Source organism: Dermacentor silvarum, chromosome 10 (genome assembly GCF_013339745.2).
Source record: "Dermacentor silvarum isolate Dsil-2018 chromosome 10, BIME_Dsil_1.4, whole genome shotgun sequence".
NCBI classification, from domain to species: domain Eukaryota; kingdom Metazoa; phylum Arthropoda; class Arachnida; order Ixodida; family Ixodidae; genus Dermacentor; species Dermacentor silvarum.
In genome coordinates this window covers 45,763,223-45,787,218 of record NC_051163.1, presented here as the reverse complement: position 1 = coordinate 45,787,218, position 23,996 = coordinate 45,763,223, and the positions used below count along the sequence as shown (strand labels likewise).

Here is a 23,996-nt window from a genome sequence, read left to right as displayed (position 1 = left end):
TCGAGCCTCATCACCGACGCTTGAGCGAAATTTCCGTTCGACTTCTGCTCTCGACACAGCGTGCACTAAAGATAACGTGGCTGAGTAGAAGAGATACGTCCAAACGAGCCGGTTGTTGGAGTGCCGTCGTTCGTCGCTATCGGCGCCGCCACTCCTGCGGTGGTATCATCAAAGGACGCTATCTGTTGTCACGTGATGTCTAACAAACCCCCACCGGAGCTACTACTACAGTGAAGTCTCGGCGCGCGTAAGCATTGCCTCTCCATCGCTGCGATGCCTGACCACGGGCGGCGAGCTCTGCACCGTGTGTGCGACTCGGTCAGCGGCGTTAACTGGCGTCCGACGCGGTTCGTCGACGAGCTGGTGCTGGCTCGTTACGCCTGCTGTGTGTGCCACGTGATTCCAACCACGACTGTCGTGTTGCCTTGTTGTCACGCCCTGTGCGAAGAGTGCCAGGCAGGCTGTGTCGTCGAAGGTGGCGGAAGCGTATGTCCGCTGGACGGAGAGCCGTTCAGCGAAGACGAGTGCGAGACGTGTCACCTACCAGCAAAGAAAAAGCGTGACCTGAAGGTCAGTACGCGATGTCTGTCACCCGTTTAACGAGTAGGGGAAAAATGATGCCCAGGTTGTTAACATACTACGTAACTTCTCTCTTTCGTTATCTTAGTCTTATGTCATGCGTCTTTAGTTGCGTGTTGCATTGATGTATTTCCGTGGACAACTGCAACAAGAAACGAGTGAAAAAGGTAACGCAGAAAGTTCTTATTCAATAGCAGCACTGAAACATGGGAACTTAGGCAACAGAAAGGACTGGCTATTCCCAGCATACTAGCTACGACAAAATAACAAATTAGGCAATGAAATTATTCAGCACTTATTAGGAAAACTCCAGTACACAACGTAAGTCGCGAATAGACAATACAGATTGAAGTACTTGCTTTCTTTTATCTTGCCACTATAGGATTTCTGCTCGCGACTGGACTACATTTTCGGGTGTGCCGAGATGCGTCGTTCACATCTTTGGTATTCAAAACCAAGTGCGTGTTTTGTTTTGCAGACAAAGTTCAGCGTTCCACCGACCTTCCGGAACGCTATCGGCAGCTCGTTGCTGCACTGAAGAAAGTTGGAAAGCTACAATACAGTCAACCACAAAAGTTTACGGACCATGGGATTTGACAAAAATTAGCGTAGCTTCCACTGGAGGCGCAACGCTAGAGACAGCCGAGCAAACTTATTTCTAAAATCCTACCGAATGGTTACAGGATGATGCATGCCATTCAAATTCACGGAAAATCATCACTCCCATTTCTAGCTGATTGATGAATAGGCGATTCCAAAGCAGTTAGTTGCTGTGTTCAATTGGGAGCCAATCCCACTGCTGCACAATTATGTTCTCGGTTGAGGTTTTCTGGTCATGTTCTCAACTAATATTACGTGCAAGTGCTTATTCTGAACTATTTTACACATATACAGTCTGTTAATCTGTACTTGCTGTTCATATGAGCGCGATGCCAAAGAGTAGATCATCTTGAACTGAAATAGTACATCTGTAGTTGGAGCTGTAATGCACATGCACAGAGCTCAATATCTGGGCGAATTATACGAGGCTAAGCTAGTGCTTTCATTTGGGAAGCTATGTCTATCATGTTTATTCATCTCTTTCCAGGGTTTGCAGCGCCATTATCGTATATTTTCAATAATTTTAAATCAATCAGTTTATAACCTCGTCCTTCTTGTAATTTGTCATTCATACTTAACTTACCTTCTCGGTGACATGGCTATGATTCTTAATTTTACAACCAATGTAAAAGACCTACTCGTTAATCAGTGTGCAGAGGAGCTAGTTTGTTAACACCAGTATGTCAAGCCTGTTTTTCTTTTCTTTTCTTTTCCATTGAAGGCTCACTGCTGGAACGAAGCCCATGGCTGCGATTTTGTTGGCCCACTGGAGGCGCTTCTGCGACACTTCGAGGCAGAGTGCACCTTCCACTCGTTTCCATGTCAACGATGCGGTGAGGACGTCCCGAACACCAAGCTTGCGGCCCACTACATCAGTGGTTGCAGAAGGGCATCGTCGTCAGCGGCAGAGGCCAAGTCATCGGGACAAGGTGGCGTCCTCGTCACCGCCGGTAATGTCACTGCAGCCGGGCGGGTCATCGGAAAGCCAGTGAGATACACTTGTGAGGACGAGGTTACGGTGCTTCAGAGTCAGGTGAACGAACTCGCGGAAGCGGCCAGAATGCAAAACGCCACGCTCGCATCTAGTCCTCGAGGCACTGAACGCCAACGTGGCGTTCGTCGCCGAGAAATTCTCGGAGGTGATCGGCGAGCACTCGCAGATGCTACAGAGCGTGCTCGCTTGGAAAGCCGGGGAAAGTCGTCTGGCACGAGAAAGTGGGGCGACTGACACACCAAGTTCCTCTAACGAAAGTTCGCTAAGCCGGCAGAGGACGGACATGCTTCTAAATTTAGAACATTTGGCTGGTGACGCGCTCATGTGTCTCCGAAGCTTACTGCAAGTCTCGCAGAAAGAGTGCGCCCACTCGATGATTGAGTTGTTCCTGCTTCCTCCAAAAATTGATGAGCTGACGGAAGGGTGTGTCGACTCGTGCTCGTCAAATCGTGTAAAAATGAACGAAGTAGTTTATCATGCACTTGTCGAATACAATTCCTGGAATAATGCGTGTTCCACCATCGTGCCTCGGTTGCATCGACAAGGCATGTGGTTTAGTGTGGCCCTCGACGTAACCGAAATCACCTCGTCGGGAGGAAGTTGGAGTTGGGAAGAAGATGTAATCAAAATCACTTGGATTGGCAAGCAACAGAATAACGGCAAATTTCCGGAAGTCGTTAGAGTATCACAAGTACGCCAAGAGGGTTCTGTTGATTTAAGAAAGAGAGAGAGCTCCGATGGAAAGGGGCAGCAACTATATTTATTGGAGAATTGGCGGTCCGAAATGATACTTGGCCGCTACTTATTTGAAATAGCCATACGCGACTGACTGGCGGCGCCCGACTCAGTCCACCACGAATCGACTCTCATTTGATGGGCTTGCAAGCCACACATTCAAGACACCATGGTTCAGCTTTCGTCATAATGAAAGCACTTGACTGGCACATTTTCCTTGAGAAAGCGTTTACCATGTGTTCGAAAAAGCGTGATTTCATTTTCGTAAGCACGGCGAGGGCTTTTGCTGCGTGTTCGAATCCTTGAGAAAAGATAAATGTTCATTTTGTTCACTGAATTTTGTTCGCTGTGAGTGGAGTAACTAACCATATTCCACCTAGTCGCTGGTGCAAGGAGTCAAGAGCGACTTAAGCTTAACACGTTCGTGCTTTTTATTTTTCTTTGATAAGAACATCTGTGTAACATGAAAACCTATCGAACGCGTAGTATTGTATACAGTCTTAGAAAACATTACGAGATGTCTCTGCCAGAGTAGTTTCTGCCGACCTTGGCTGCGTATATTGTGAAGGTAAGTACGTTTTCAGGCAAACAAAAGCTCTGTGGACAAGGCCAAGGTTGTTGGCATCGCAAATAATTTGGCGTGAAGGAGCGATGTGTCGGCTGTGACAGCATCATGTTGTCGCAGCAAACGGGCCCATCGAAAGATGAGTTGGTAAGATAGTTTTCTTTGTCGAGCCACCACCTTGATTGGGGTGCCTTCAGCTCCCCCCCCCCCCCCCCCCCCCCAATCTATTTTCTCACGACCTTTCAGTAAAGTTATTGTTAACTGTCAGCTGTCTCTTTTTTTTCTGTTAGAGTTGAGGGACATAAGAGCTTTGCGGCGGGGTGGCAGTTGTTACGTCTCAACCTGGTCCAGAGTATACCTTGGACGTTTACCATGCGCCAGCCCCTTTCGTCAGCGTCGCCCAGACGGCGACAGTGCTTTACACTGACGGTGGCTGGCAGACAAGCGTCCCAAATCGGGAGTGGGCATCCTTTGGTGTTGCCCCGAGGCAGCCTCTTTCATCAGGGTCGCCCAGACGGCGACAGGGCCCGACGCCGACCCTGACAAGCTGACCGTCACGAAGATGCCACGGATTGAGGCGAGAGCCCAACTTCGAGGAATTACTACCGTGGGAGCGACCCCGATCTCGGTTTCCCAGAAGACCCCGCAGTGGCAGCAAAAGGCGAAAGCGAGGATACAACAGTAGAGGAGGAGTTGGGGTGAACACGGCAATCCCTCTGATTGGCCGCACCAAGGTCAGCAGATTCCCCAGTCGTGTCTCCTAGGGAAGACGAAGGGATTAAAAGCGGAGACCGGTGGTGCAGTGGAGGGGGGTTGACGTGACCTGATACGAACTCAGACGTTTAATATGCTCCTGATGGAGTGGGCTTCCGTACCAGGGGGGCCAGTGTACATAATGTAAATTAAACCATTTTCCTATTTCCTACTATCGGATGTATTCATCAATGGGCTTGGTGGATCCTTGGCCCAAACGCCACCTCGAGCCGCAACGCAGTGTAGAACGTGTATGCTCTTTTTCACAACCAGAAGCCAAGAAGAATCCAACGTCATACATGCACGGCCGAAGCCTATACGCTCTAATTCATGTGCGCGTGTACGTAGTGAGTACTCCGCGTTCCGCTCTCGTCGTTCTAGTCTTGTTACAGACAGCGGGAGACGTATCGCTTCTACAAGATCTACATGACTTAGGACTTTGTGGATAGTGTTACTCGATGTGGGCTTTCCCGCGTGAGTTATATATACCACTGTATTATTACTGCGAATTTCACGCAACACACTTGCAGTAGCGTACCAGGCCATGGTACCAGGTCAACAAAGTTCTCATCACCAGCTTCTCATCAAGGTGAAAATACGCGTCGTTCTCTCTTTTTGTCATGAAGTTCGCTTCTTCACAGAAAATAAACAATTTGAGTTAACAACAGATTAAATTAACTTGAGGACCGTAATTTTGTTGCGACACTTTCTGCCATTGCATAATGTTTCGTGAGCAATTCTCGGAACGTAATTGTTTACCTTTCAATAAATTACGCTGTATCTGGCTTATATCTTTAGTTTAGTGCTGACAGTGAAGCTTATTCATCAATCAGACTTTGTCGAATTCTTTTTAGGCGCTTTTGTTTTTTTTAATTCATTACCGCCTGAGTACTTCCTGCATTGCTTACCTTCGTGAAGTTCCGGCACATACATTCACAAGCTTTATAGCAGAAACATGAAAGTGGAGTGCCACTCGGCTTGATGCTGGGAGACTGTCTTTATTCTCCACAAAAATAAACACCAGAGGGCGCTGCGAAGTCTGGCTACAATGTGCAGCATGGTGGATGGTAGCGGAGATGTTATTTGTGTGTTATGTATGTGTTAAAATTCGTTATTTCGAGGGGGTCTTCCACTGCCAATTCGTTACGTAGAGGTCTCAAATACATGTGCTTCTATGGGGAACCAGCGCTGGCCAGGAGGCGCTACGGCAGTTTGGGTGTGCAGCTGAGATATGCTGACACCATCCGATAGGGAGGCCCCGAATATGGTACGACATTTTGGATGATAGCAGACGCGCGCCTGTATCAACGTTCGCTTTCGTTCTAATGCATCGAGCCAAGCTTTGGCCATACGGCCCTACTTAATGCGTGGGACAAAGCGCATGCGCTCATACCTTCTATCACGCCGGTTCCCAGTCAGACCAAAACCTGGACACATGTACCTCAAGATTAGCGGTGGAATTGATAACGCGAAATCGCAGCATGTGCCGCTGAAAACTGCTTCTACCGCTCGCTAGGCTGTGTGTTATGGCGCTGCTGCAGGCACGCGAAGTTTCAGCGCTGGTTGCCCATAGAGTAATGGCAGGGAATAGAAAAACATTGTTATATTCAGGAATTCGTTATAAGGAGATTCATTATAAGCAGGTTTAACTGTATATTGTCACCCGTAGTAGTGAGAACAGGACAAGCGCAGAGGCACAAGAAGGAAGAAGTGCGCGTGCTAACCGCCCCGCTCGATAGTTCGTTCTCCGCTACCATGCTACATCTCGTCCCCGCTACATCCAGCTACAACTTCCTGGTGTTTTATTGCGATAGCAATTATATGGACACTCAAAAGCAGATTTCTGCCGTCGGCGTCGCCGTCGCCGTCGTCATCGCCGTGAGGTTCCGTATGACGTCAATGGAGATGAAATCGTCGCCGCGCGCCGCCGAACGCTGTATGTGCGAGTGAAAGAGCGCTATATAGGGACGCGCGCTTTCACGGGGAGTGAACGCACGGCGGAGAAGAAACGCGCGTTCTGCGCTGTGCTCCCTTAAGGGCTGCAGACGTAGGCGTCTCATTCCTCCTCTACAATCACCATATATGTAGAGTAAACGTACTTTCTTCCGACGCGCGAAAGGGTGTGGGGGAGGGGCAGGGAAGGGAGGCGACGTTTAGCTGCGGCACCAAGTGCCTATTTATATCAGAGGCTCTGGCAACAGTCACCAACGCCGCACGCATTTTGAGCGAACGCGGGCAAAACGCCGGCGGCGTCGACAACAGTTCTGCGTGTTGCCGGTGCTGCTGCATGTCCAAGTTTATACAGCTGATAAAGCTGCTATCATTACTCCGTATAGCTCTCTTCAAATTTGCTATCGCAATTGATGCTTCGCCTTTCAGGTGAAACTGCGACAACTTTTCTTGCTGTGTGATATCGGTTTGCGCTGTACTGTTGAAGGATAGCGGGTAGATGACGCTGAGAATATCGTTTTAGTTGGCATACGAGAAGCACTCGTAATGTGGGCAACGAGGCTGAAGTGTTCTCGCTATATGTCCAAACACCAGTCGTTATAGCTGGCCCGCACAAGATGTTAGCGTGAATCACCAGTCTTTTCGGGGAGCCTTTGGCCATGGAGTTGAAGTAATTCTGTGGTCCTGGATTGTCAAAAAAACATAACAAAAAAGTTGTAGCAGTTTCACTTGAAAGGCGAAGCATCAATTGCCATAGCAAATTTGAAGAGAGCTATACGGAGTAATGATAGCAGCTTTATCAGCTGTATAAACTTGGACATGCAGCAGCACCGGAAACACGCAGAACTGTTGCCGACGACGTCGGCGTTTTGCCCGCGTTCGCTCAAAATGCGTGCGGCGTTGGTGACTGTTGCCGGAGCCTCTGATATAAATAGGCACTCGGTGCCGCAGCTAAACGTCGCCTCCCTTCCCTCCCCCTCCCCCCGCCCCTCCCCCACGGCCTTTCGCGCGTCGGAAGAAGGTACGTTTACTCTACATATATGGTGATTGTAGAGGAGGAAAGAGACGCCTACTTCTGCAGCCCGTAAGGGAGCTCAGCACAGAACGCGCGTTTGTTCTCCGCCGTGCGTTCACTCCCCGTGAAAGCGCGCGTCCCTCGCGCCCTTTCACTCGCACATACAGCGTTCGGCGCACGGCGACGCGCCAACCTTTCCCTTTCCCTCAAGAACCACTTATCATCATCATCACGGCGACGATTTCATCTCCATTGACGTCATACGGAACCTCACGGCGATGGCGACGCCGACGGCAGAAATCTGCTTTTGAGTGTCCATATAATTGCTATCGCAATAAAAACATCAACGCCAATCCACTCCTCTGAAGCTGGCTGGTCAGCGATCGATCGATGTTGCGCCTAATGTAGGGCAACTTGTCAAACACCGATACCATATTGTCCTTCCATTACGCTCATGGCTCTTCAAAGTGACATATGACACAAACAAACGCTTGAATGTAATTTACAAGACCTTTATTTTATTTATTACATTGAAATTACTGCTATAACTGCTTTTTCGTCACTGTTTTACTGTTTTCCGTTCTTATTTGAGAAATAATTTGGCCAGAGATAAATCGATGCATGCCCCGTGTACGGTAGTTTGTTGGCTCGGATCGTTGAAGTAACCGAGGCAATCTCTTTCAAGAAGTGGGTAAAGCACTGCTTTGTTTCCGGTTTTGAGATGTCTAAGTAAGTCTCCAACGACGACCATCAGTGAGGGATTGGCGGCAACGTACGTTGAACAATGCGGAAATGCGCGCGCCTCGTCAGAAATCATGTGGTTTGACAGCTTTCTTTATTTGTGCGTTTCGTATTGAAACGAAAGCTGTGCTGTTCGTTCGCTTGACGCCTCAGACTTACCGGGGTATGAGCCATTGCTCCTGGCCCAGCACGGCCGCCGGGATCAGACGATCTGTGTTGTTTTTTTCTGTGGACGGACGCGAAAATTCTACGGGAACCTAGCCATAGACAGCTTCGCTGCAAAAAAAAAAAAAAAAAGAATTGCGTAGCTTGCACTAGTGGCGCAAGGCTAAAGAAACCGCGGAGCTGATCGGCACCTAGCACTACCGAGTCATCCCCAGCATTTTCCGGAATTGATTATTTATCGATTATCAATTACCTATTGATTGGCTATCGTTTGGCTATCGCAAGGTATTGGCCTCGTATTTGGGCTAGGCTAAGCACTACCAAGTCTTCCCCAGCATTTTCAGAAACTTGTTGATTATTGATCGACTATCGATTAGCTATTGATTCGCTATCGATTGACTATCGCAAGTTATTGGCCACGTATTTGGGCTAGGCTAAGTACTATCAAGTCAACTGAAGCAGTTTCGGAAATTTACTGATAATTGATCGATTATCGATTAGCTATTGATTGGATATGGAAGCCACGCATTTGGTCTAGGCTAAGCACTACCAAGTCATACCATTCTCGAGCTTAACACCTTCGCTAGTTCACAGAGGTATGTCCCATTGCGCTTGGACCCTTTCTGCACCACTCCCAAGACCGACGGCCCACATTTTCTGTTCGGTCTGCACGGACTAACGGTCGGCTTAAACAGCTCCGCTATTAAATGTGCAAGCAAGTTCTTTCTGTCTTGAGCCACGATAAAAGAGCGGAAATAGTTGGGTGTTTCCCACGTGCGAGGCAGCAGCCAGCGAAGTCGGGGTACGTGACACCAGTGGCGCCAGGATCGCCGAAAATAACCTACCCTTGAAGTTGTACACGTTAAACTTGGCCCGCAGCAGCGCAGCGTTCATCTGCATCTGCTGTAGCGGCAGTGCGTGCGCGACTTTTAACGCGAAAGCGTTAAGGGCCGTGTCACAAAATAATCAGGTATCGGCGCCGGCCGTCGCTAGGCAAAAAATCATTCCAAGCCGCAACATTCAGTATGAGGTATACGAAGTTGGTGTTGCCATTGTTGTGCGGCCCAGTTTATGCGAGTATATACTGCAAAGCGCAGGACGATTTCTCACGCTGCTGTATCGGCCAATTACAGCAAACGAAGGACGTCGGTAGGCTCTGCGAAGAGGGACGCGGGAGACACCCACGCATGGACAGAAATGCACGGCTTAGTGGTTGCGCCGTAGAAGAGCCACCAAATGCGCACCCCCGTTCGGAACAAAAGGAAAGATGTTCGAACTGAATGGGAAGCGTTCGGGGAGACGAGCATGAAGAGTAGACGAAGGAGTGTTTTTGAAGCCACCGCTACCGCTAGACGCCGCCGGTATTCCCAGATGTCCCGTTTACATTCTCCACATCTGCGGTGGTTTGTTTCTGGTCCTCGCCGCCGGACGGGGAAGCGTAGTCACGGAAATTGGGCGGCGCGACACCCGTCTACCCAGTTTCAGTGCCACTATTTGGCATCCGCGCGCGCCTTTTGAAAATGCCTCGAGAAAACGGGGATAGCTTTACGACCGCTTAGCCGGCTGCGACCTATGGGCGCTTTTGTGTGGCATCGCCTTCGAGTCACAATCACGGCGTTCGGGGTGTTCAATCGACCCGGCCTACAGCTACATGGAGTTACCGAGTTTTCTTAGTGCTAGCAGCTAGGCAGCCCACTGTCAGGCACACATAACGTCAATAGCCGTGGCTTTGTGGGAGTATTCTTGCAGCTCGTGTGGCGGCTTCTTGCAGGATATGTTTAGCCCCTGGGCTGGTGCGTAGACAAAGATTACAAGTGTGAGCTAGAGCCTGGCTTCCGGTGCCGGCGCACGGTAAGGCCAACACTCGAGGTCTAACGTAGGGGAGAGTGAGATGGCACTTGTCTTCCAGTGAACCTATCCCCTTTTGTGTGGTAGATTGTGACATGCGTTTGACCAGTGCCGTGTCCGTCATGAAAGTGTTGGTGCTATTGGTTGCAAAGGTTTCAACCCCCATGTGTTATTGGCTGGTTTGTGACTCTGTGCAACTGAGGGTTCAAAGAGTCATGTTTTGTTTGTATGGGAGAGAGCGGAAGTTCGGGCTTGGACCCAGACAGACGTCTGGGCGTTTGAATAAAGCGTCTCTTTACCAGACAACGGCTATTTCTTCGCGCTGCCGCAGTGCACTCGAGTCATCGAGGGGCGCCTACTTCGGACCTCAAACACCTTCCCTCGTTAACTAGTACTGAAGCTAGCACAGCAAAGAAAGGAAAGAAAATAAACTGATAGGTGTGTTCATGTTACATTGGGAGGCGGTGTTGCGGTGACTATTCTCTCTTGCGCTTCATTGGTGTTGCTGTTTGCTCTGTATATACGATGCCATAGCGATGTGATGTGAGCCGGCGGAGTAGACTACTGGGCGCAGCAAGCCTCGAACGGCAAATGTTGACTTTTTTTCCACCCAGAAGTTGGCCCCGCGAAATGTAGATTGCGCTGCCATGCCAGCTGCCATTGCAGTTCGTATGGGCTTCTATGGCGGCTTCGCTACCATGCGTACATATACAGCGTGGTAGCGTATATGTACGCTGCCACGCGTATAAGATAACTTAAGATAACCGGTGGGACCATTAATCTTATAGATTTAGTGCCAAGGGAAGTGAAGCACAGTCGAGGATGGCGGAAAATTAGGTGGGGTGATGAAATTACGGAAACTTGCAGGCAGCAAATTGGAATCAGCTAACGCAATACATGGGTAATTGGAGATTGCTGGGAGAGGCCTTCGTCCTGCAGTGGACATAAAAATAGCTGATAACGATGATAATTATGCCATTAGGCAGTTTTTCAAGACTTTCAGTCTAAATGTACCTCATCGACGCCAGTAAAAATTCATGTCCAGTAAAAGTAGTCTGCCCTCTATCGTTATTTCAAGCAGTTACGAAAGAAGCCAGATCGTTTTTCACTGCAGGGATAAGTGCGTGCCGATGCAGTTCCTTTCGGTTAGGCTGGGCAATCATGGGCCGTCCGCACGTGATGCCTGGCTAAACAGGCAACCTACGCACGCGCGACCAACATTCGCTTCAGCTGAGCGTTAGTCTATAGCGAGGAGGTAGTGTAGCAGCCGACACGAAGCCATTCCTCGAGATGTCACTGGAGTTGCGAAAATTGGGGTAAAGGTTCTGCAGGTTTATCGCTTTTAATTACGAAAGTTCACACCGACATTAGATCGGCAGAAGGCCAGATAGCGATATATGTAGAAACACCTGAATAAATCAAGCAGGCTAGGTGACTATTTGTCACCGCCCCGTTTCGAAGGGGATTCTAATAAACATCATAATCACCACTTGCCTCGGCAAGCCGTCGCTCTTGCAGAAAGCGCATGCTTATGCATTCCAGCTCAGAAGTTACTGGAACACCAATTTATTTCATTGCAAACTTAGAGAACGCATTTTTAGAAGCTGGCATCGTGCACAGAGTTTAATCGAAGCGAGTATGCCTTTCCAAGGCACCGTCTAGAATCCGTATATTTCAATATCCGTTGTTAAGTAATTGTTTAAAAGGTAGTTGGCGAGAACTCGTTAAGATGAAGATGCATTTTGATTTCCTGTGGAAATAATGTCCGCTTCTGAGAGCATTGTAGCTCAAGCAGTAGAAATGTGCGACAGGCCACGGGTGACCTTTAAAAGCTTTGTTAATAACACTTTTAAAAAACGCCCGTATATTCGCTTACAGCTCACGGAAATCGTCATATTTTTTGCGGAGCGCTCAAAAAGGTCTAATAAAAATAAAATTGACAGGTGCGTTTCCGGAGGACTGCTTCTAGGCCTAATTGCTTTCTGCTGAATGACAAATTCGAAGCGAAGAGGACGCACGCCAAAAGGGAGACAGATTGATGACGACACAGACGGAGTTTCCAGGTGATGAGCAGTAAATCTGTTTTTCCGCCTTGGACGTCCTATAAAAGATGCAGTTCACAGCATACTGATGCATGTTTTCATTCCGGAGCTTGAGCTTGAAGAAGGTGCATTCATATCGAAATTTTCCCAATTTCTGGCGGTCTTCCTTGCAAAACATTTAAAGCAAAACGAAAGGAGAATAATTAAAAGTTATCCATTTTGACTTATTCCTCTAAAGTGATCAAGCATTACCAAACTTCAATGCGCCGGATACGCACAGCAAAGTTGTTTATCTTCCAGTGACATGTATTTCAGTTTGCTGGATGCTACACAATATCCGGAGGAAAAAAAAAAAAAAAAGACCTCGAGGTCACACGCGGTTGGCACTTAGGGAGGGGCAGGGAGCAATAACAAGGAACAAGGTGAGAGTCAGTGCACAAGAACGCCAGGAAAAGACTACTGGAAATCCCGCTTCGCAATATGGCCTAGATTTATCGGAGCCTGTAATCCTACCTTTTGGAGCCTCTATTATTGGGTTCAGCCACGGAAATTCTTCCTTGGCAATGCAAAATTATCGCATTGAATCAAATCGATTACCATGATAAACTTATTGTCACCTTTACCACCATAGTTATCATTTATTCATTTATTTTTTTACCTATTATTAATGTTTTTTTCTTTCTCCTCTCACAGAATCTTCCTTTCTAAACTCCAGTGTTCTAATCGTTAATTCCCTTGTTTTTATACACAGAATATAACCACCCGATTCATGGTCAATCTCCCACTGTGGGTATGCGCCACAACCACTCAGGTCAACAACAACAATAACGCCACTAAGTATACACTCCTCTGTCCTTGCAATGGACTGTGGTATCTGGGTGATCCCGTGTGGCTTAGAGGTCATCTGCGTCTACAGAACTCTCGGCTATAGTCCCATAATCTTCCGAACATAGTCTCGTGCCTGAAAGGTTTTAGGTTTACACGCAGGTAGGCTCCTTGAAACTCGCCGTGACACAGAAGGTATACGCGACACATGCTGCGATAGCTTAGTGGATATATCGCGTTGAGCTGTTAAGAAATACGGCAGCGGTTCCATAGGGGCGAAATGCAAGAAAACGCTCGTGCACTTGGATGCAAGTCGCACGTTAAGAAAGCCAAATATGTCAGAAAGCAGATTTGTATACCGTGCCTCTTGTGTGGCCATCGCGGGATTACAAATGATAAAACAAAAAGCTACTGTTTTCAACGACTATTACAAGGCCGCGTTTTCTGGCAACTCAGCGACGAAGAGTATTCCTTTACCAAAGTGCGCTTCAGTTCCTGAGCAAATGCACGATATCACTTGATCTGCTCCTGATGTTTGTTTTTTTTCAATTCCTTAGTGCCCCAGACGCAATTAAAGCGACAGGCCCTGGCGGCATACCCAATCGCCTATTAAAGCAATGCGGTAGGTCTCTTAGCCATCGTTTTCCCACAATGTGTACGACGTCATTACCTGAGGGAATTTTGCCCGGTGAAAGTGAATTTGGTCATGTTTTACCTGTTGACGAGACAAGACGTCAAATTAACATGACGTAATAACACCCGGTTTTCCTCATATATGTGTGACGCTTCGAAAATTATCGAACGCATTGTGTACGGCAAGCAAATAAAAAATAAAGAAGGGGGCCGACAGATGGAGTAGCACATGTGGTACATGAAAGTTACAAAAAGGGATAACATGCCTCCGAAAGGCTGGCCTACGTTTCGATGGGTGCACCTAACTTTGTCAAAAAACAGCCTTGTCATCCTCGGCAAGCTAGTTTTTTTTTCTTTTTTTTTTTCTTTTTGGCGGAGGGGGCTGTGTCAACAGCATTGTGCTGCCTGCGCTGTATCATTCGCTACCGTGCATTTTTGTGATTCCTTTTTTTTTTCTTGCGCTTGTCATATCTCCCCCGTTTATCTGTGAGCAAATGCGGTTTTTCACAAAAATAAATAAACATCAAGTCCTAAAAATTTCCGGAGTCCCTCAGTACGTAACAATAACGAGTAATGCAGTCCGCAAAATACCTGGTGAACAATGGAAAGAGAGACAGTAGCCTACTTTTGTTATCTAATGAGATCGCAGTTTTATCATGTAAAATTGCACAATTTATTTTATATGTTTTAGGTAAGCTAACAGTTCTTTAAACCGGCAAGAATAGCTTAGGGTAATGGTGGCCATTCCTATAGGAAAAAAATGTCGCAGTGTCGCTCGAAAGGCGAAGCATCAATTGCGATAGCAAATTAGTAGAGAGCTAGCTATTCGGAGTAGGGATAGTAGTTTTATCGGCTGCATAAACTTGCACACATTCACTTACTAACTGAATTAACAAGCGTGGTGTCAGCGCGCACAAGCACACATGAATACATCACACTCGATGACCGCAGACAACCACTGTCAAAACGCGCTGGCAGCAAGCGCAGCCGCCGCAGCGAGCGAAGGTTCGTGAGGTCGGTCGCTTCAACGGAAACTGAGCGGCCGAATGCACAGCGCATCCAAAGGTCAGAGCCTTCTGGAGATCGCTTGCAAGATACGGCGCGCGCGACAACACCGGCAGCCCGTCTTGGCGCAAACACAGAATAAAGAACTGAGCGCAAAGCGCAAAGTACACGAACGCATTTGTTGGCAGAGTAGAAGCACCCCCCCCCCCCCCCCCCCCCACTCCCGCCCGCGCTGCCTTCCCGCTTTGCTCCTTTCGCGTGGGAGATAGCGTCGCCAGTTCCCCTTGCCCCAGGTTGCAAGAACGCATTTGGTGCCGCAGCAAAGCGACGCACCCCCCCCCCCCCCTCCCTCCCATACCACCACGGCGTTTCGCGCCACGAGGTCGCGTTTGCTTTCCGTGATAGCGCGCGTCCCACGCAAGCATTCACTCGCACATACGGCGCGCGGCGACGATTTTATCGCCCTTGGACTTTATACGGAACCTCACGGCGACGGCAGAAATCTGCTTGAAGTGTCCCTATATTGCTGTCGCAATAAAAGCGCGCGCCCTGCGAACCAAGCCGCGTGCGGCCGAGCAACGTTGTTTCGCCGCAAGACGGTGCTGGTGGCTGGCAAAGGTTCGAGTAAAGGTGGAGGGAATAGATGAGAGAGCTTGCGAAACCCGCCGAATCTCATCACCGACACTTGAGCAAGATTTCCGTTCGACTTCTCCTCTCGACACAACGGGCACTAAAATAAGATGGCTGAGCCGAAGAGATACGTCAAAACGAGCCGGTTGTTGGAGGGGCATCGTTCGTCGCTATCGACGCGCCACTCGTGCGGTAGTGTCATCAGAGGACGTTATCTGCTGTCACGCGATTGCTAACAAACGACCACCTGTGCTACTACAGTGAGGTCTCGTCGCCCACCGCTGCGATGCCTGACCACGGACGGCGAGCTCTGCACCGTGTGTGCGACTCGGTCAGCGGCGTTAACTGGCGTCCGATGCGGTTCCTTGACGAGCTGGTGCTGGCTCGTTACGCCTGCTGTGTGTGCCACGTGATTCCAACCACGACCGTCGTGTTGCCCTGTTTTCACGCCTTGTGCGAATAGTGCCAGGCAGGTTGCGTCGTAGAAGATGTCGGAAGCGTATGTCCCCTGGACGGAGAGCCGTTCAGCGGTGACGAATGCGACAAGTGTCACCTGTCAGCCCAGAAAAAGCGCAACCTGAAGGTCAGTACGTGACCTCTAACACCCGTTTTAGAAGTCGGCGAAAGATGGTGCCCCTCTTGTTAACGTACTACGTAACTTCTCTCTTTGGTTATCTGAGTCTTATGACCTGCGTTTTGAGTGGCGTGTTGCATGAGGGCATGATGGCCGTGAACAACTGCAATGAGAAACGAGTGAGAAAGTTAACCCAGAAACTTCTTATTCAATAGCAGTGGAGAAAAATGGGAACTTTGGCAACAGAAAGAACTGGCTAACCTAACATAATAGCTAGGACAAAGTAGCAAATAAGGCAATGAAATTATTCAGCACCGTCGCAGACCCCGTGAACGAGGCGCAGACGCCGGACCAAATTCCAAAGCCGACTTATCAGCTTCCTAAAGTAATCCCACGAAAGCAAGGACAATTAAGAATGGGCCATCTGGTGCGCCAGCGAACGCCGGTTGTTGTCCAAAGACAGAGTCAGAGCCCAGAGTTGTCAAAACACAACAAAATATATTCTTCACACAAGGTAGTTACACACACACTTGCACACTTAGGCTAGACACAACACAATACAAATTAGATGGGTATTCACAAAACACAGGAAAATAATTAACGACAAGCACTAAGAATCCAGCACGTAAAGTACAAAATGAAAAGGAACACCAAGTGTCCAATCGTATTCACCAGTGTTGGTCTTGGAGTCGGACGATCTCGGCGTCGCTCGGGCAAATCTCGAAGAACGAACTTCTTCCGTCGACTAGCTTTTCGGGGAATTCCCTTCTTCCGCAGACGTTCGGTCTTCACGTTACATCACTTCGCCGGTGCGGACTGAACTCCCCTGAGATTCTCTCACGGCGGTTATATAGTTTCCACAGGCGTTCTCGAACTTTCCTATCGGAGTCGTGTTCTCGTAGCATGGCCAAAGCTTGGGAACCTTCGAGTCTTTTCTGGTACCTTCGACCGTCGGAACGTTGCCGAGGGGGGGGGGGTGATGACTCATCCTGTTGGTGCATGCTCACGCTGTAGTAATGTCTCTCGACTCGCCGGGTGAGAAGTTGTCTTGGCGCGCATGTGTGCTCTCTCTCTCTCTCTCCGGTTAACGTCACTTCGTCGATGCTCTTCTAGACATCTAGGCGCCGTTGTTCGCGTTGCTGTTTGAGCACGGTGGAACAATATTTCCTTATATCCTTATTCTTACACCGTGTGTTTGAGGCGTATGCGCTCTCACCCGCTGTTGAAGTTGCCGCGGGGCCGGCGTGTTCTTTCGCTGGCTTGCGTGACACGCGTCGTGCGCTTGGATTACGCGCTCTTCTGTGACAAACACTAACTAGGAAAACTACAGTACACAACGTAAGTCGCGTATAGAGATTGCAGATTGACGTATTTGCTTTCTTTATCTTGCCACTATGGGATTTCTGCTCGCGACTGGACTACACTTTCGGGTGTTCCGAGATTCGGCATTCACATCTTTTGTATTTAAAAGCAAGTGCGTGTTTTGTTTTGAAAACAAGGTTCAGCGTTCCAACGACCTTCCGGAACGCTATCGGCAGCCCGTTTTTGCACTGAGGAAATCTGGAAAGCTACGATACAGTCAACCGCAAAAGTTTACCGCCCATGGGATCTGACAAAAATTAGTGTAGCTTGCATTGGAGGAGCATTGCTAGAGACAGTGGAGCTGATGGGCACCTAGCTAGTCTTGGCATTTGGGCTAGGCTAAGCACTACCAAGTCAACCCGAGCATTGTTCGAAAGGTATTGATTACTGATCCATTATCGCTTAGCTATTCAATGGCTATCGATGACTGACTAAGCTTCAGTAGTCCTAGCCATGCTTAGCTAGACTTAACCAGGCTCAGCTTCGCTAGTTCACAGGGGTATGTGCCATTGCACTTGGACCCTTTCTGCACTGTCGTCAAGATCGGTCCACATTTTCTGTTGACGACAGGCACCTTACGCTCGGCATAAACAGCTCCGCTGTTAAAAAACGGATTATCTCCGGAGCCTCACATTCCAGCCTGCTATTTGCTTTTCCGGCCTCTACGGGTATACAGTGTGATTCACTTATCTTGGGCCAAACTTTAAAGATATGCAAATGCTGCGTAGCTGGACAGAACCAAGGTAATCTTGTTTTTCGTCGCTTGGAGATGCTCAGATTATTTTTGCAATCCGCCAAATTAGATTAGTCTAATTAATCAACTGCTCATTTATTCTAATTATACTAAGTGTCAATGAGGACATTGTAGAGCAACATGGAAGACTCCCGATACAGCTCTCCGTTGCTAAAAACGAGCTACATAAGTGTGTTTTCCCGAGCGCGAAAGATGCCCGCGAATACGCGCAAATTGCCTCGAACGGCCAGTCGCGCGGCAATTTTGCATGTATTCGCGAGATTCTGTCATGCTCGGAAAAACACTTTTATGTAGCACGTATTGAGCAACGGAAAGCTGTATCGGGAGTTTCCCATGTTGCTCTACAATGTTCTCATTGACACTTTTGATCTACTTAAAATAATTAAGTTGGTAATTAAGACTAATTATCAAAATAGGTGGAATGCAAAAAAAAATCATCTCAGTATTTTTATCTGACGGCAAACAACATTACCTTCGTTCTGTCCAGCTACGTCGCATTTACATATGTTTAATGTTTGACCCAAGTTAATTGAAACAACCTGTATACCAAGAACATTTTTGTTTTACGCCTTACTCTAACAAGCAGATTGGACATTCAACGTTTTCTGAGATCCCGTGGTCCGTAAGATTTTGTCGTCGAGTGTACTTCTACTATATGCAACGAAATAGCTTTGGTTCTACCCTTGCGTGCCGCGTCATTTAGGAGCCAGCGGTAGACAACGAAGGCTGAGGTAACGTTTATCGTGCAATTATTGCCTTCTATTTGTAGCCCTCGAAATTAATTTCGAGCACTCCGGTGACATCGAATATCGCCTATCTTGTGTCAACAGGTATCTTTGTCAAAACAATAGCTAAAATACCTCAGGAATGGGCTAAACTGGGCTGGTTGGTGCACGTTTGAAGGAATCGAGCATCACAAGAGACGGGGCATAACAAATACACAAGAAAGAGCGGTGTCTGTTCTCTATTCTTTATGTCTAGTCTTCTTAAGCTGTTCGATTACCTTGAAAACTACGTCGATAACAGCGAGTAGGTTGATTTTGAGTGTTCGTAAACAGCGCTAAGGACAAGGGCGAAACGAGCACAAACGACATGACGTGCGCTGAAGTAGTAGTGACTAGCGTATATTTCATACGACCATCTATTTTTAGCACTCTGCATCCGGCAAAGTGCGTCAGCATCAAGGCAAACATCATCTAAATGATTGCGTGTTTCAGTCAATTCACGTTTCTACAGATACACGAAAGTAAAACTGACACCTTGTTTTGATGCGGTGCCAAGGATAGATAGCTGACACTCTAATCGCATGCTCATTTTTACGGCGTATGCTGTTATGGGCTTATTTCAATAGGTGGTTCGGTTGGCGGTGTTCGTCGTCGCCGCCGGTGTCTGTAGCATCTGTCGCCAGGAATGAAAAAAAAAATAAAATAAAGGGAGCTTCGGGCTCAGTTGCCATTACGGAAGTGCTGGGTTCCGATGACCTGACCTCATAGCTTGGTAGAATCTCTGGGGTATGGGTCTCCTGGGTCTAGAAGCCTAGTATTGCCGCCCCCTTGATGTTGAACAATAGAGATTGTCGTAGTGCAAATTTATTTCTACAATCTTACTAAATTATTACAGGATGATGCGTGCCGTTCCTAAGCACGGAAAATGCTTAGTCCCACTTCTAGCTGAATGATGGATGGGCGATCCAAAGCAGTTAGTTGTGTTCAATTAAGAGGCAATTCCTCTATTGCACTTATGTTCTCGGTTGAGGTTCTTTGTTGATGTCGTCAACAATTATACGTGCAAGCGCTTATTCTGTACTACTTTACACACATCCAATCTGTTAATCTGTACTTGCTGTTCAGATGAGCGCGTAGACAAAGAGTAGGTCACCTTGTATTAAAACAGTAAAGCTGTAGTTCAGCTGTAATGCACATGCACAGAGCTCAATATCTGGGCGCATGATACGAGGCAAAGCTAGTGCTTTCCTTTGGAAATCTGAGTCTATCATGTTTATTCACAACTCTTTCCAGGGTTTGCAGTGCCGTTATCGTATATTTTCACTAAGCATAAATCGATCAGTTTAGATACTCGTCCTTCTTGCAATTCGTTATTCATGCCTAACTTACCTACCATATACGATGGCTATCATGCTTAACTTCATAGCCAATAAAAAAAGAGCTACCCGTCAATCATTGGGCTGAGCAACTTGTTGTCACCGGTATGTCCCCCTGTTTCCCATTTCTTTTCCTTTGAAGGCTCACTGCTGGAACGAAGTCCATGGCTGTGACTTCGTTGGCCCCCTGGCGGCGGTCCTGGGACACTTCGAGGCAGAGTGCACCTTCCACTCGTTCCCGTGTCAACGATGCGGCGAAGACGTCCCGAAGACCAAGCTCGCCGCCCACTACATTGGCGGTTGCAGAAGCGCATTGTCATCAGCGGTACAGGCCAAGTCATCGCAACAAGGTGGCGCCGTCGTCACCGCCGGTGACGTCACTGCAGCCGGGAGGGAAGTCGGAAAGCCAGTGAGATACACTTGTGAGGACGAGGTGACGGTGCTTCAGAGTCAGGTGAACGAACTCGCGGAAGCGGCCAGAATGCAAAACGCCACGCTCGCAGCTAGCCTCGAGGCACTGAATGCCAACGTGGCACTCGCCGCCGACAAATTCTCGGACGTGATCGGCGAGCACTCGCAGATGCAACAGCGCCTGCTCGCTTGGAAAGCAGGAGAAAGTTGTCCGGCACGAGAAGGTGGGGCGACTGACACAGCAAGTTCTTCTGACGGAAGTACGCGAAGTCGGCAGAGGACGGACACCCTTCGAAATTTGGAATATTTGGCCGCTGAGTCACTCAGGTGTCTTCAAAGGTTGCTGCGAATCACAAAGAAAGAACACGACATCTCGTTGGTCCTGCTTCCGCCAAAAATAGATGACCCGACGGAAGGGTGTGTTGACTCGTGCTCCTCAAACCGCGTAAAAGTGAACGAAGTAGTTTATCATGCGCTTATATCATGCATTTTACAGTATCCAAGCTGTTGCACAACCGCGCCATGGTGTCATCGGCGAGATGTGTGGTTTAGTGTGGCTTTCAACGTAATGGAAACCACCTTCAAGGATGGATACCGAAACGTGATCAAAATCACTTGGATTGGCAAGCAACAGAATAACAGCAAATTTCCTGAAGTCGTTAGAGTATCACAATTATGCAGAGAGGGTTCCGTCGATTTAAGAAAGACTGAGAGCTGCAATGAAAAATGGGAGCAGCTATATTTATTGGAAAATTGGTACACCGGAAGCATGAGTGGGTACTACATATTTGAAATCGCCATACGCGACTGACGGATGGCGCCCGACTTAGTCCGCCACGAATCGACTTTCCTTTGGCGGGCTTGCAAGTGCCACAGCATGGCTGCACCTTTCATCAGAATGAAAGCGTTTGACTGTCGTGTTTTCACTGAGAAAGCGTTTACCATGTGTTCGAAAAATCGTGATTTCAATTCAGTAAATCTGGCGAGAACTTTGGCCGCATGTTCGAATCCTTGAGACAAAATAAATGTTCTTTTTGTGCGCTGAATTTTGTTCGCTGCGAGTTGAGTAATTAACCATAATCAACCTAGTCAGTGGTCCAAGGCGTCAGGAGCGAAGTAAAGCTTAACACAGTAGTTTTTTTTTTCTATCTGAAAAGAACACCTGTAACACAAAAACCTGTCTAACACGTTCTATTGTAGCTGAAAAACAGAACATTGCAAGGGTCTGCCAGAGTAAATTCTGCCGACCGAGCAATTCTGCCGATTTTACGACGGTTAGTATACGTTTGCAGGCAAACAAAAACTGTGGACGAGGACAACGTTGATGGCATCGCGTGAAGGAGGTGGTGATGGCTGTGAGAACCTGATGCTGTCGCAGCAAACGGGCTCATCGAAAGAATTGGGTAGTTTCTTTTTGTTTTTTGTTTTTGTCATAGGCCTAGCTGAGGGAGCTAAAGCTTGCCGCCGTGGTCACAATGTAGCATGTGCAAGCTCTGTTTTTCACTGCTAGAGCCGCAAGAATTCAACGTCATGCACGCTCGGCCGACACCTGTACGCTCCAACTCGATTCTTCTGCACGTATACGTAGCGAGTACTCCACATTCCGCTCTCGTCGTTCTAGTCCTGTTACAGACAGTGGGAGACGTATCGCTTTCACAAGACCTACAGGCCTTATGACTTTGCGGATGGTTTTACTCGATGTGTGCGTTGCCGTGACTGGTGTATACCGGTCTAACATTTTCACTAACAATTTTCACCACACAGTTGGGGTGACGTACCAGGTCACCGACAAAGCTGTCAACTCCAGCTTCTCATTAAAGTCAACATGCGTCTCTCTCTTTTTGTCCTGAAGTTAGTTTCCTCAAAATAACTAAACAATTTTCGTTCACAACTAACTAAATTCAATAGTAACTTGCGGACTGTATATTAGTCGTGACACTTTCTGCCATTGCGTAATGCTACGTGAGCAACTCGCATTTCCATACGTTACCAATCTCCATTTGTAACCTTATTATTATGCACAATAAAGAAGTCTCAACTCAACTCATTTACGTTCCCATAAATATCGCTGTGTGTGATGAGTCCACGCCTGTTATTGCTTCACTTTAGTGCTGGCAGTAAAGCTAACCCTCCAATAAGGGTATCTCGGCTTCTTTTTCAGATTTTTTAAAAATTCATTACCGCCTGAGTACTTGCTGCATTGCTTATGTATGGTCGGGTGAAGTTCAGGCGCTTACCGTCACAACCATGGCCGTAATCATGGGTGTGGAGTGCCGCTGGACACGATGTTCGGAGGGTCTCTTTATTCGCGACGAAAACAAACATCAGAGATCGGTGCGAAATCTGGCTACACTGTGCAGCATGGCGGATGCACCGAGGTCTCCGCGTCCCCGCTACCGCTTTCTGATTTTGTTGCACTTTGATATCGGTTTGCGCTGAATTGCTGGAGAGCTGATAGTTGATGCTGAGCAAATGAAAACCCCGAAAGTCAAGAGGCCGAATTATGAAAAGGCCAAACGTCAGAACGCTGAAAGACTGAAATGGCGAAAAACTGAAATGCCTAAGAAACCAAATGCCGAAAAATCAAAATGGCGAAAACACATAACGCTGAAAACCACGTGAAATAGAAATGACGTGCTTTGTGACTACCACTTGTTCGCTTTGCGCCATATCACCTAATTTCCACTGACACGAGCCTGTTTCACTCGTCTGGCAATGGCACCAGTATAAATAGAATAAACTGATGTAAAATTTCGTATTTTTTATCTCTCGTAAAGTTAGGCTAACAGTCGGACCCGACAGCACTTATGGGTCAGCAGAAAAAAAAAACAGCGCTGCCCAGTGTTTAGAGTACAAGAGCAGCAGCAATGTGCGGCAGTAATCATTTCATTGATTTGTAGGGAAGTGGACGAAGACGCGTTTGTGGGGTGCTCCCAGAAGGGAAAAGCAAAACTTAGCTCCAAAGACAGATATGTTAACGTGCTTGACAAAAAAATAGGTTCTAGACACTGTTAGAGGTGCGAAAAGCGAGGCGAATGAACCGCTAGAGTGATTACCGACCGTCCTGGGTCATCTCGAAGACAGTGACCCACGCAAGCCATGCTCCGGATATCTGCAGAGTTACAGATTTTCGTACTCAAGAACGGATCAAAGCTCTGGCGGCGGACTCGGGAGAGACACCCGTGAAGATCGGGCAGCAGGTCACGGCAGATGTACCAACGTCTTCAAGGCAGCACCTTCCAAGCGATGAAGCCTTGCGTCAGCTTGTGAGAAGGAAGAGGATAGCGGACTGCCCACACGAGCCGTCTGCCGTGCAGGAGCTCATCATTGAGGGCGAGTTTAGAACAACTTTAGATGGCCGGGAGTTTCTGCGGCCCGACTGCACCAGCGCAGATGGAGCTCGACTCCTAATTTTTTTTTCACGGACGAAAACTTGAGGAAACGGAACGACGCTCTGATGTGGCTCATGGACGGAACATTTCAGACTGTGTCGCCGCTCCTCGAACAGTTATACACAATTCACGGTTATCTTCATGGCCACTTGTTTCTTTTCGTTTACTGCCTAATGACTCGACGAACCCAGATGGCCTATACGAGGCGCTCTTCAAAGAAGCGTTGAACTTCACCGCAGATATGGGACTTGCACTAAATCCAAAGACTGTGAGTACCGACTTCGAACTGGCAGCAAGCAACGCTATTCGGCCGTTGCTCGGT

At 47.9% G+C, this 23,996-nt stretch overlaps 2 protein-coding genes across 4 annotated transcripts in view; both read left to right on the top strand.

The window, feature by feature from the left end:
* LOC119431501 (TNF receptor-associated factor 6) overlaps positions 1-20,436 on the top strand; it is a 76,785-nt gene extending 56,349 nt beyond the window's left edge. The window contains exon 3 of the mRNA XM_049657747.1: positions 20,326-20,436. The gene's annotated coding sequence lies outside the window, so the exon portion shown is untranslated. The remainder of the gene's footprint in view (positions 1-20,325) is intronic.
* On the top strand, positions 1-22,380 carry LOC119431111 (uncharacterized). 3 transcript variants are annotated; one of them, XM_049657745.1, is made up of 3 exons: positions 1-570; positions 1,901-2,108; positions 20,222-22,380. In XM_049657745.1, exons 1-3 carry the CDS (start codon positions 274-276, stop codon positions 21,091-21,093), a joined length of 1,377 nt encoding a protein of 458 aa, XP_049513702.1. In that variant the 5' UTR covers positions 1-273; the 3' UTR covers positions 21,094-22,380. The 3 variants fall into 3 exon arrangements, with proteins under 3 accessions (XP_049513702.1, XP_049513703.1, XP_037554515.1); XM_049657746.1 differs by having other exon boundaries at positions 1,901-2,394; positions 20,507-20,652; XM_037698587.2 differs by lacking the exon at positions 20,222-22,380 and having other exon boundaries at positions 1,901-3,695.
* The last annotated feature ends 1,616 nt before the right edge of the window (positions 22,381-23,996 follow it).